The 14,470-nt window shown below is 36.0% G+C and overlaps 1 protein-coding gene and 1 pseudogene across 1 annotated transcript in view; both read left to right on the top strand.

The window, feature by feature from the left end:
• LOC149895435 (uncharacterized) overlaps window positions 1-14,470 on the top strand; it is a 60,144-nt gene that overhangs the window by 43,720 nt on the left and 1,954 nt on the right. The window contains exons 2-3 of the mRNA XM_090119112.1: window positions 10,022-10,255; window positions 10,417-10,623. Of these exons, the coding sequence (XP_089975238.1) occupies window positions 10,067-10,255; window positions 10,417-10,623 (396 nt within the window). The 5' untranslated portion in view covers window positions 10,022-10,066. The remainder of the gene's footprint in view (window positions 1-10,021; window positions 10,256-10,416; window positions 10,624-14,470) is intronic.
• LOC149895436 (uncharacterized) lies at window positions 11,087-12,285 on the top strand (annotated as a pseudogene).

Raw genomic sequence — 14,470 nt, 5'->3', positions numbered from 1 at the left:
ATTCAAACGGAAAATTAAATGAATATTTATTTTTGTATGAAAATAAAATCTAACAAATAATCAAAAGTCGTAGAACAAAATGTTGTTACTTATGATGTTAGCTATCTTGTCCTGCGAGGTTGCCGGTGTTTTACAAGTAACCCTGTATATGTTATGTTAATAATAACATAAACAATCCTCCAAAACTCTGGAAACATATTAAAGAACAAGTTGTCATTAAGCCTAAACAGGATAACAAGCTACCACCACATTTCAATGATCCCAATCAACTAAATGATGATTTTCTTAATGTTCCTGGAAACAGTCAACCTGCCCTTTCAAGCCTTACCTACTATGAATTTCATCGATACAGCGACGCTACGTCCAGTTTTAAATTTAAATCTGTAACTGAAAATACTGTTCTTAAGGCTTTACAAACCTTAAAATCACAAGCAGTAGGAGTAGATGACATATCGCTTGATATGATAAAACTCACGATTTCCAAAACTCTGCCAGCTATAACGCACATTATAAACACATCATTTAGGACAAACAAATTTCCTGAACTTTGGCAAAGAGCGCTTGTGCAGCCAATACCAAAAAAAGAAAATCCAGTTACGACAAAGGATCTCAGGCCAAGTACTATCCTCTCTATATCAGTATTTGGAGCAGAACGGAATATTACCAGACCTACAATCCAGTTTTAGGAAAGGTCGTGGTACTGTCTCTGCTTTGACTGAAGTTGTCGACAACATTTTGACAGCGCAAGATTCGGGCATGAGCACTGTTATCGTCTTTCTTGATTACACCAGAGCTTTTGACACGATTAACATTCCATTGCTTCTTTCTAAGATGTCGTTTTATGGTTTTGGCAAGGAAACGGTTGGATGGTTCAATAGCTATCTCAGCAATCGCTCTCAGACGGTAGCAATACGCAAGGAGGATGGCTCGGTTGTATATTCTAATCAAAGAAATGTTACCAGAGGAGTCCCACAGGGCTCTATCTTGGGTCCACTTCTATTTATATTATATACTGCCGATATCACCAAGGAAATAATATATAGCCGATACCATCTTTATGCGGATGATATACAGTTGTATATCTCATTCCATCCGTCTCGAACTCCTGACGCTATTGCTGAACTGAACTCAGACCTGGTGCGCATATCGAAATGGTCGGAGAATAACTCACTTGTTCTTAATCCAGCAAAGACCAAATTCATGGTTTTGGGAACACCGAGGTCCGTCGGAAAAGTCAGTGAATTCAATCCGATATTAAACATTGAAGGTCAAGCTGTGGAGCGGGTCGTCGAAGCTCGAAATCTCGGGATCGTTTTCGATGAGAGTCTCAGGTTTGAAAAACACTTCCAAGCTACTATATCGAATTGCTTCTATAAGTTAAAGCTACTGTATCGCATCAGAAACTACATCACCACACCCTTACGTATAAGGCTCTGTGAGGCACTAATTCTCTCGAAATTTAATTTCGGTGATACCATGTACGGTGCAATATTGCTTGCAAGGACCAAGAATGCAATACAGCGGGTTCAGAACGCGTGTGCTCGGTTCTGTTGGGACATACCTGCAAGAGATCATGTTACGCCATATCTCATCGAAGCAAAAATGCTCAACATGGAACGACGCAGGCGCCTTCACTTTGCTGTGATGCTTTTTGAGGTGGTGACGTCTCAAATACCAAAATACCTGCACAGGAAGCTTAGATGGGTTGGTGAGAAAAATGGCTCGCACTTTACAAGAGCATCCACTTACATGTTGGCTATGCCAAGATACCACACAACCGCTTTTAGAGGCAGTTTTGTATACAACGCAACTAAGTGTTGGAATAACCTTCCGCCGCCGCTACGTGAGTCGATTTCCAAACACTCTTTTAAGTATAAGTATAAAACACACCTGATTAACGAATTCGTCGGGAAACCTTAGTTGCGTTGTATATTATAATTGCATTCAATATATATGTAATATAATTTATCATTATTTATTTATGTTATATAGGTATTCATGTGTATTTCATTAATTTGTAAATGTTAATATTTTATAAATACAAACACTCATTTATTTATTTAAATTTTTCTACTTTGTTTTATTTTATATTATTTTATGTTATATAACTAAATTTTATTATTAGGGACACTTTAGACTTAGACTTACGCGTCTGTTGTCTGGTTGGGCCCTGAAAACCAGCGCTATGCCAACCATACCGGTGCGGCATAGCATACGCTGAGTGGCCTTACCCTTTAGGTCACCAGTCGCCACACAAATATGTATTAGATTGTTAGCTTTTAAGTTTTTTTTATCTTGTTATTTTCTATAGTGTTTATGTGGTGGTGGTACTTTGGTGATGCTAATAAATGTATTTTATTCTTATTCTTATTCTTATATATGTATAGGTACTCCTTGTTAAAAAAAAAATCGACATATATTGAGACATATACTTCAGATCAGATCATATAAATATGAATGAATAGAAGTGTTGCGAACGTCTCCTGCCTCTTACTTCCACACAGTAGCTAAAAACAGATCATATAAATATGAATGAATAGAAGTGTTGCGAGCGTCTCCTTCCTCTTACGTCCACACAGTAGCTAAAAACAGATCATATAAATATGAATGAATAGAAGTGTTGCGAGCGTCTCCTTCCTCTTACGTCCACACAGTAGCTAAAAATAAAAAAAATTTTCCTTGACAGCGAGCGCGACAGCAGGCTTAGAAAAAACTATAGTTATTAAAAAAGGAGTGAAAGTAATGCTTAAACGAAATATAGACGTTTCTTTGGGTCTTGTCAATGGTGCTATAGGCATTGTTGACAAAGTAGAATGGGATCCGAACGACAAGAATAAAGCGAGAAGAGTTGTTATAATTTTTAATAACGGTCTTAGACATGAACTCGCACCTGTAAAATCAAAATTTGAAATTATCAATAGAGCATTCGTTCATCGTGAACAAATTCCAATCTGTGTCGCGTATGCTATCACCATACACAAAAGCCAAGGACTTAGTTTAAATAATGCTCTCATTGATATTGGGTCATCAACGTTCTCTTGTGGGCAGGCTTATGTAGCACTCTCTAGACTCTAGAGAGCATATGAAGATAAAATCAGGGCGTTTATTGCTAAAATCGAGCTATGGATCAATAAGATCGAAAGAAAAAACTTTTCTGCATTTGATACGCTCAACCAAATTATTGACGGACAAGGTGCAGATATTAAAGAAGAAATTCAGAAGAACGTGATGCTCCATTCGACTAATTTAAAAAGTGAATTCAATCGCTATTTTCCTGACTGCGAGGACAAAAGTATTCAGAAATTGATCCGGAATCCTTTCATTGTCAACGTTTCTGAAGTTTCTGATGAAATTCAAGAAGAAGTGATTGAAATGCAACACGACACGAACTTAAAAGATACATTCGAATCAGGAATAAATCTTGAAGATTATTGGAGCCAAAAAGCAATTTCTTTTCCAAAGCTTCGAGACATTGCTATACGTTACCTAACATTATTTTCATCGACGTATCTATGCGAGCAGGGGTTTTCGACGCTTCTGATTATTAAAAACAAGCATCGAAATCGGTTGGATGCCACTGCCGATATGCGTTTAGCTTTGAGTAGTACTGAACCGAGAATTCCGAAGTTAGTAAAGAGTATGCAGGCACAAAAATCACATTAAATTAAAATCTGTAACTTTTATATTTTTGCCAAATAATAAATAAATGAGTGCTAATTATAAAATTGTGCTTGTTTTCTTTATCAAACAACCCTTAATTTAGGTCATTTTAGTTAGGTAAACCAACTGGGTGGTCCCCGGCCATAGAAACATTTGGTAAATGGTCAAAATGGTCCCTCATGACTAAAAGGTTAAGAACCACTGCTCTAGAGTGACTAATTTGCAATGTTCTTTTCAAGGTTCACCTTATAAATATTGACTTTAGTAGTATTAAAGCACAACAACAGTGTTACAAATTGTAGTTTATTATAATTTTACTGCAAAAATTCCGTAAGTGTTAATACCGTAAAGTTTCACCTTATAATATTTCCTGTAATATGTATTTTCACAGATTACTAGCTTGTGATTAAACATAATTTCATACTTATATAAGAATTACAATCCTATTAATATTATAAATATGAAAGTTTGTAAGTATGGATGTATGGATGTATGGATGTATGTTACTCTTTCACGCAAAAACTACTGAACCGATTACAATGAATTTTAGCACACATGTAGAGGGTAACTTGGATTAACACATAGGATAGGTTTTATCCCGGAAATCCCACGGGAACGGGAACTATGCGGGTTTATCTTTGAAAACGCGGGCGAAGCCGCGGGCGGAAAGCTAGTTTACAATAAATTAGGTTTGATTGGATATATCAATGTTTTAAATATTCCCACGCGTTGCAAAGATATTCACAAAAAACAGTAAAACATTTCTCCTGTATTTGCATTTTCCGATTACAGACTTTTTGCTTGGGGCCATAATATGCACTTTTTAGGGTTCCGTAGCCAAAATGGCAAAAACGGAACCCTTATAGTTTCGTCATGTCCGTCTGTCCGTCTGTCCGTCTGTCCGTCTGTCACAGCCGATTTACTCGGAAACTATAAGTACTACAGTGATGAAATTTGATGGGAATATGTGTTGTATGAACCGCTACAAAAATATGACACTAAATAGTAAAAAAAAGAATTGGGGGTGGGGCCCCCCATACATGTAACTGAGGGATGAAATTTTTTTTTTCGATGTACATACCCGTGTGGGGTATCAATGGAAAGGTCTTTTAAAATGATATAAAGTTTTCTAAAAAACATTTTTCTTAAAGTGAACGGTTTTTGAGATATCAGCTCTCAAAGTCGTAAAAAGTATGTCCCCCCCCCTCTATTTTTATAACTACGGGGTATAAAATTCTAAAAAAAAATAGAGGTGATGCATGCTAATTAACTCTTTCAACGATTTTTGGTTTGATCAAAGTATCTCTTATAGTTTTTGAGATAGGTTGATTTAACTGTAATTTATTATATTTGCTGCTACGGAACCCTTTGTGCGCGAGCCCGACTCGCACTTGGCCGGTTATCAATAAAAAAATCGAAAATATTTTTTTCTTAAAAGGACTCGTGACAAGCAAAATGTGTATATTCGAGCGGAAGAGTCTTACCAAAATTATCAAAATATCTGCAAAGGAAAAAAGAAGGTTTCTGCTATAAACCCAGATATAATAATTAAATTATACGTTGATGTTAAACAAGAAAAATTAAATGATGTGAAGAAACTATTAATCACACATTTTGGAGAGAAGTGGGATGAAATTTCAAATTTAAAATATTATAAACTATGTAAATCGCCCAGCTCTCGAGCATGGTTAGACAATTAAAAGACATAGCTGATACCAGTAACTCTACAGTCGAAGAAAATGAGTTTGAGGTCTTCGGAAAACACGTCGGTCTTCAACTGAAGTCTTTGCCCCTACTATTGGCATTAGAAGCACAAGAGCACATTCAAATTTACATAAATAGAATTCGACGTCAGCACCTTCAAAACGCATCTGAACAAAACGGAATCACCAGGACGCCACAGTCATATGCTACATAATAACCATACAGCGATTCTTCAACATATTATAATTATATTTGGCTTCTATCCCTCTCGTATGATGAAACTGAACTAATTATTAAAACCACCATCTAAACTTCTACATTTCTCACTCAACCTCACAAACTCACATAATCTCACTCTCGCATACTCACACACATAACATTCTCACACTCTCTCACAAACACATACCTGCACATTTTTGTCTTTTTAAAATTTGTATAAATCGTCTTACTTACTTTTATCATTACTTTGTGTTTCTGTTTTGGAGATATGAATGTTAAAATTTTGGTTAGTGGAACTACTAATGTATGGAGGTGGGCGTTGGCACCTGTGCCGCAGCTTATTTAAGCTTTTATGGGTGCCATCGTGCATAAAGTTTTTGTAATGTGTTGTTGTGTTCCAAATAAACAATTTTGATTTTGATTTTGATTTTTGATTTTTGATTACACCAGTAATTATAATTTGGAAGAGCAAGCAACTGAATGTTTTTCCTCGTCCATTTTACCTACAGATAATTCTGAACATGTTTCGGATTTTCAGCTTTCCTCAAATATGTTTCCATCTGGCCATGTTAACCAGAATGAAACGCAAAGCGTTACAATTATATCAAATGACTTAATTTTAACAGCAATGTAGAATTGGGTTGTTGAAGAAGAGGAGGAGGAAGAGGAATTTTCACACGTAAATTTAGGGGATGCGGATGAGGATGAGGATATTTTTTTTTTGAGGAAGAGGATGAGGATGAGGAAGCGGATGAGGATCCGAGTCCGACTCGTGACTCAAAGTATACATAGGTATAGGCTTTGTAAATTCGCCGACCGATCGAATCGGCCTGGCATTACGCTGCGCGTAGCGAGTGCATTGCCACTTGCCGTAGATACGGCATCCTCATAAATTTCCTCACAATTTTGAGGAAGCGATAGCGGAAGAGGAATTTTTTTTTTTTTTTTGAGGATGCGGTAACGGTTGAGGAACCCAAAATATTGCGGAACTTCCGCATTATGAGGAAGCGGAAGAGGAATCCTCAACAACCCTAATGTAGAACGCTAATGTTAATAAATAAACGTTTCATAATAAATCTGTTACTGTTATTTAATCTTACCTTGATAAATTCCGTTAATGATTCATAGATTGCTGCACAAACTTCGATGATGAATTCAGAAATAGTAGATTTTCCGAGTCTAAATATATGTGTGAGTGTCCTTAAACTACACCCAGTAGCGAGGAAGTATAGAACTGCTTGTAATTTTGAAATTGCAGGAATCGCACTTCTTAAAAGGGTACTTACGCTGTGCGCTCAAATTCAGCGTAAAGGGTCTTTACGCTGAATTTGAGAATGTATTTTATTTAACAGAAAATTAACGCAACTTTCGGACATTCTCAAACTATCGAAGTATTCTTTGAGATCTTCCAATGCTTCCTTCAGAAGACAATTAGTAGCTCCTAGTTTTTCTCTTCTATTGATCCATTTTCGTACCCATATTCTTTTTATTAATCACACAAATTATTTTAAACCAGAATTTACAATACTTGTATGTAGGTATACCTACCTACAAAATTATTTTTAAAACGATATAGTTTGACAGGCTTAGTGCTTGACAAAGTGGTGACGTCACGTATCGATAAAAATACAATAATAATTATAATATCTATCTTTTATGTATTTATGTTTTAACATTTTGGTGAAATTTATTTCAGTTTAATTTGAACACGTGCTTGTAGATAAGTTGATTTCGGCGATCATTTTAAAAATGCCACGTACTAATTGCGCATTATTCGGCTGCTTGCATTGAACTATACCAATTATACCACCAGATGATTTTGTTAACATTTGACAACACGAGAAAATTGATAACATTTTTCGTTGCTGCTATAAGAGAGAACACATAAACTGTAAAGTGGCTGAATTAATTTACAACGAATTAAACATAATCAGTTTTATATTACCCAATAGTTTACTTAAAAAAACTGTTCATAAGATTGAGAATATTGAACACTACAAAAGGAGGTTGGCCAAATCGTACCAACTACCAGATGACGAAACGATGGCGTCCCAATATGCCATATACAGGGTGTCCCACTGTTGGTATACTAAGCTCAAAGGAGGTTATAGTTTTGCATACGCTGAGTACGTAAAAAATAATTAAAAAATTCCAGACGCATTTTTTTTTCAAATAGATGAATTCTTAAAACTCTATGTGTACACCCATAACAAGCAAACCGCCCAACTTTGCCACCAGCACGTGAGCTATCGTTTAAGATTATGTTTTCATAGATAAAATGCTCATATTAGAGAAGCGGTATATGCCAGCTGCGCGAAGCTAGAGAAGAAAACATAGATTTTCAGGAAAAATTTAGCAAAAAATTTTGGACGTAATTTTTTTCAAAAGTATTTTTTACGTGATCAGTGTATGCAAAACTACAAGTTCCTTCGCGCTTAGTATACCAATAGTGGGACACCCTGTATATGAAAATTACCCCTATTTTTTAAGGTCTTAAAAAACACAAGAAATACCTCTCTAAGTAGCCATAAAAAAAAGATATCCGTTTATTTTTGTTTTTGTAAATGTTTCGAAATTATTCAAAATAATAGTTTCAGAACGCACCTAAAGACGATTCATTTCGCGTATAAATTGACTCAATATTGAAAGACTATAATTATTTCCGTTTTCCTGAATAGTTGTTAATTGTAATTCAATCCAATTAGTTTGTAGGCATCAAATCAACTACTATATTTATTATGCACTGAATTATTGTCATAAAAATAATGATGTAGGTTCATAGTAAGCTGAATTACGTACAACGGAACGTCATTTGTCATCGACAAGTTATAAAATTTAATTTCTCTCCGTACGTCTGGTTGTCTGGAAGAAATCGCTGCACAGCGATAAGACCGCCAATTGTTTGTATGTATTCCTAGGTTAAGTTTTATTGTAACTTTCAATAGCAAGCAATAAAGAATTAATAAATAAATAAATAAATAAATAAAATCTGTGGTCATCGACCCGCGCCATTGATTCATTGATTGACACCCGGCAATCATCGCGTCATCTATTCGCTTCTCTCGTTGTTGTGGATTGTGATTCGTTCTGTACTATTTTGGATTTCCTTCTGTTGTTTTGACCTCACATTGCTTAACGGACTGATAACTACCACTTGTGACGATTATTCTGTGCTTTTGATTTCTGGATACCGATTTTGTATATTGGATAATTGTGAGAGACATCATGCAGACTACCGCTTCACAATTAGCCCTGCGATTGCGATGTGTTAATTGTAATAGCGGCAGTACACATGGGGCCAACGTGTTGGGCCAACGTGTTGGGCAAAAATGAAGATTCCTGTTCACACATTGGCTTACTGATCATTCTGCATTGGCGCTTCAAAGATGGACGTAGTCCGTAGAAGTTCTTGCAGCCGCGGCAATTTATTTATATACAGTGCGTTTAATTATTACGTACATGTGCATCAATAACAATGAGTGTACTCTGCCGTCTGCGATGATACCATTTTCCAATCTCTATTGTCCTTTTTTATATCTGTATAAATAAAACATTATTATGTTTAGATTTTTTCAAATGTTTAAAATGTGTACATTTTACATTTAATTTAATTTTAACTACCTATACAACGAAACTTTAAAGATTAGATTTTAGATATTATTATTATATTAAATGATAATATTATTTATGTAATAAAGCACAATTTGATCAAAATCATGCTCATTGTATAATTATTGTTATTTAATTTTTAAGAACAAGTAACTTTTTAATACTATTTTACTCATTTTATAAATATATTCATTTTTTTATCGCATTGTATGAAAGTGAGATAAGAAAAACATCTAGAATAATATAATAAATAGAAAATAGAACATCTAATTTATTGAGTCATATGGTTTTATTTTTGTGTAGTTCATGCCGTGGATTCCAAATTATTCCTTCATGTCGATACAATTCTACGAATTGTAAAACCTCGGCGCCGCCATCGCTATCGGAATAAATTTCATTGACGCGCAACGATACTGTCTCCGCTGACGAGTAACAACAAACTGAACAAGACACCAACGTGTGAACGCTGTTTGTGGAGCGCGCCAATATCCTTTGATGTGTGCACAAAAAACCGACAACATTCGGTTGGCCTGCCAATATTGGCGCCAACTAGGCTAATGAAGCCAACATACCGCCAAGTAGCTCTCTACACGTTGGCCCAACCCGTTGGCCCAACGCGTTGGCCCAATGTGTACTGCCACCATCACATACGCATTGATACCCTTCGCCGCCATCTCGTTTTTGAACTGGATACCAGAGTGGTTTCTAAGATCTGCGAGTGGAGTTCTCCAATGATAGAACGTATTTACATACGTTCTTATTTTATTACACTAACATAAACCGTCACACGCAATCATACATCATAATACAACTCTAATTCTTATTTTAGATCACTGAAGAAGATTACATATGTGATGCCTGTAAAGAATTGGCAATGCAATGTGTCAACTTCGGATTAGCTAATGAATCTGGTGCCTCATCTTCCCGTGGCCACATACATGTTTGCATACTTTGTGGAAGCTCTCTGCGGAACCGTAAACATGACCTTATTGTGAGAGAGAATCCATCTCAGTTGCAACAAGCAATACATATTGAACTTGAAAATAGAATTGCCCCACGGCAGGTAATTATGATTTGCTTATTACTTTTTCCTTTTGTTTCAATGTTATACTGAATTTATCACTGCAATTTAATATTGTTTTGTAACAATGATTTTATTTGCTTGAGTTTAATAATAATGAGCTGGAAGATTTATATTAAGACAAGGCTGTATGGTTGTTTCAGGCAACTTCAACAGACCATGTTTGTCATCCCTGTTGGCTGAGACTCAAGAGAGCTGCTACACATAATATGCAGCAATATATTGAGCAGCAGGTAGAGCCGGAGCAAGAGCCTGAGCCGGAGCCGGAGCAGGAGTCAGAGCCAGAGCTTCAACCCCAAGAACCTGAAAGCTCTCCAAATACAGACCAGCAAGCTGACGAAGTACCTGAGGTGATTAGTTTACCACACTATAGACGAGCGGCTAACACTGCAGCACATTGTGTTTTTTCTGGTTGCCAGAACACAGATTTGCACAGGATTTCTGACCCTCTAAGAGCAACAACTTTTAGCAACACACAAATATTACTTGCCTATAAATGCTCGTATTTGTGTAGAACATACATTTAGTACTGATTGGGATATGTTGTTTGATTCTCAAAATAGTTTAGGAACATCTTCGGCTGACCAAGTGGAACATGCACTTTCTTTTATAAATGCTTTTAACACATTTCTCGATTTCTCGAGTATGGAAAGTGTTGAAAGAATTGATGAACATTTGTTTCATTATTGGCTTGGAATGAATAAAAACCAATTTGAACTTTTACTTTATGAAGTTCCGCGTCTTATAGAAACATATAGAGGCATTTTGGGTTTTGGTGCTCTTCTAATGAAGATGAGAACTGGTGACTGGTTCCGAGACGAACATTAGAAAGATTAATGGATAAGGTTAGAGAGATATTGGTACAGGATTTTGTGCCTAGAAATCTAGGACTCCAACACATATCCCGTGAACAATTGTTGCAACAGAATTTAATGATACCAAATGCAATTTATAATCAAAATAATGAAAATACAATAATTATATGTGATGGGACACATATTTATATAAACAAGAGTTCCAATTATATGTTCCAAAAGGATTCATACTCCTTGCATAAGTACAAAAACTTGTTAAAACCATTTTTGCTGGTGACACCAGATGGCTACATTGTAGGCTGCTTTGGCCCATACAAAGCTACCACATCTGACGCAGACATAATGAAATCTCTTTTCAGAGATGAAAACTCTCCTCTCAGACAATACTTTCAAAATAATGATATTTTTATTTTAGACAGGGGATTTAGAGATTCGATTAGTTTGTTAGAGGCTTGCAGCTATAAAACGTATATGCCGGAATCCTTGCTTGAAGGTGAGCATCAGCTCACCACCGAGCAAGCTAACAGGAGTCGATGTGTGACTATATGCCGTTGGGTGGTACAAGTCGTTAACGGGTACTTTAAACGAGACTTTAAAATATTCCGGCAAGATTTTTTTAATAAAACAGTTCCACATATGATGCAAATGTTTTCCATAGCTGCAAGCCTTTTAAATAAATTCGGTGTTCGGTTAAAAATGAATAGACGAACATCCGATCTTACTAGTATTACAGCTCATTCCAATACTAATATTTTATTTCCCCGTCTAGAATATAGTGAAGTTATTTTATTTGCCCTAGGAACATATCAGATCCGACAAGCAAGGTCCTATTATAGTGAACATGTCAGGTTTCACGGAGGGTATCGAATTGAAATAAGCAAAGAAAACATTAATGTAACACAGTATCGTTTGAGAGGAAGTGGAAACAATTCACTCATAAGAGGCAAAATTAAATCCAGACACATTTCGAGAAAAGTTTATTATGTTTATATATTAATTTAAATTGAAAATAATGTGTCTGGAAGGGAAGCTATACCAGAGTATTGCTGTAATTGTTTAGTTGGTAGAAGAACGGTTGGGTGCTGTGCACATGTTATGACGCTTGTGTGGTATCTTGGGTGGGCCAGGCATCAGCCGACAATATCAGCGCCAGCAGCATTTCTCGATGCTGTAGTTGTAAGAGAGGATGAAGAATAAAAAGTATTTTTGTCAAGCCTTTTTCTTTCATTTAAGTACCTACTCCTAAATTACAATTCATTTACTCCTATAAGCAACCATTACTCGATTTGTCAATACATATACAACTTGAGTATTGAAGACTGAAAGACAATTGGTATTTAGTCTGTCAGGAAATACGTCCGTGTGATGATAACAATAATAGGTATAATAATATTCTACATGCTGAGCAATACAGTCAGACCAGACTCCACGAGACGGGTTGACAGACGGCCCTTTTTGACATCGAACTGTAAGTGTGATGGACGGACAAGTTTTTGGTTTTTCTCGGAGAGAATTCGATTAAATGGAAACGAAATCGCTAATTATCCTCCTCGCTTATCGCTAACCACACTTTTAGGCTAGGTCGCAGTCTGGTAAAAGGTAGTTGTTGATCCTAACCTCAAAAGTATTGTTAACGTTAAAATAATAAATTGTGGCTATTTAGAGGTGATTTTCAAACGGTATGGTGTTTACAACATAAAAACAAACAAATCTAACTATAGTTTGTCTTGGGACACGAAAAATAAAAGTCAAGTCCAGCTCCTATACAAAGGCCATTGTTCTTCATATAATGTATGTTGAAGTATGTTAATAAGGAATAAAAAAAATACAGAAAAGAGTTCAAGATGTGCTCTACCCATAAGAAAGTAAAAGATCTACTGCAGGAAGATGTCTCTCGCAGAATAAATATTTTGACCAAATTTCTTCAATGACTGGTACCTATTTCATTTTTATGGTAAAATAGTTTTCAATTAGAAAACATTTAATGATTAAAATTTATTAATTTCCAGATATTAGTTTTTCAACACTGAAAATAATTCATATTGAAGGGAAAGGAAACCAAGGGGTTTTCCCCCCGCTTTTTACCCCTGGTAAAAAGCGCCCTCATAAAACAACAGTATCAAACTTGGACAGTTTCAATATTCAATCGATTAAAAACAAAATCAATTAATATTATATTGTAATTTGTAAAGAAGCAAGTGCCCACACAAAGAAGCCTTTTGATAGACTTGAGGGAAAGCATCGGCTTTAATGTCTGCAGAGAAACATTACGCCAGATATTATTATCAAATGGGTTTGTTTTCACACAGAACAAAAACCAATGTTCTGTACTCGAAGAAAGCATAGCGACATAGGTACTTGAAGGCAATTATTTCAAAACGACAGCAAGGGAAGATAATAATTTATTTAGATGAGATTTATATTCATCAGAATTATAGACCAAAGAAGTCATGACAGGGTCCTTCAACTCAAGGTGCTATTACAGATTGCGAGGAATAATTGAATGTGGGGCAGGCCATTTAAAATCCTATTGCAGAAAAGGCAAAAATTATTGGAGCTTGTATGATGAAAATGCAAAAAAAGTACAAACAGTTTTATTTTCCAAAGTAGTTAACACTTGATGCTGCTATTTATACTAGAGTTAGTGGAATAGGCAATAGGGGGCGTATTCGGCCTTCATGGAGGTGAAAGGTGGAAAAGGGATTGCTGGCCAGTTAGCGAGGACGGTAGCAGATGTCAGGCACCGCGTTCGGCTTCGCTCTCTTGTTATTCGATACACGGATCGGATAGACGTCACCATTGTCCGCTTATTATAATTGTTAACATTTAATATTAAAAATTGTGATTGTTCTTTGAAAGTATTTTCTTTAAAATAAATAACCGTCTAAAAGGCTAATTTCAGAAGTGGGATACCACCCGATTCTGTATTGGTTTTCTAGACTGTTACGGGAATTGTTGTAAAATAAATTTTAGTGAAATCTTTTGAACTTGTGTTAGTTTATCATAATGTCTAAAGAGGGTGGTAGTAAATCTCGAAAACGTGGACGTTCTTCTGATCCGGGTGTCAAACGACAGCTTCAAACGATTATATCACGTTTGACTGCGTTGGAGGATACTTCTAGGGGCCGCAATATAGGTGCAGCTAGCGTGGCGTGCCAGGCCACGCCCTCGCGCTTGCACTGCTTGTATTTTAGTTTACTATTTTGGAGTTTTTAAATTAATGCATAAAAATTTGTTTTGAAAATTAGTACTGGATTGAGTTCAAAGCTAAAACAAAAACTAAAGCAGCAGACTCAAGACGAAATGCTTCAGCAACGGGTGGTGGACCCAATAAGCTAGTACCGTTTAATGACTTGGAGCAAAGGGTATCAAATCTTATTGG

This window comes from Colias eurytheme, chromosome 31, assembly GCF_061535395.1.
Source record: "Colias eurytheme isolate Ceu_HAF_F1 chromosome 31, ilColEury1 Martin Lab GWU primary, whole genome shotgun sequence".
Classification (NCBI taxonomy): domain Eukaryota; kingdom Metazoa; phylum Arthropoda; class Insecta; order Lepidoptera; family Pieridae; genus Colias; species Colias eurytheme.
Note: the sequence above shows the minus strand (reverse complement) of the source record. Positions and strands in the feature narration are given on the sequence as shown.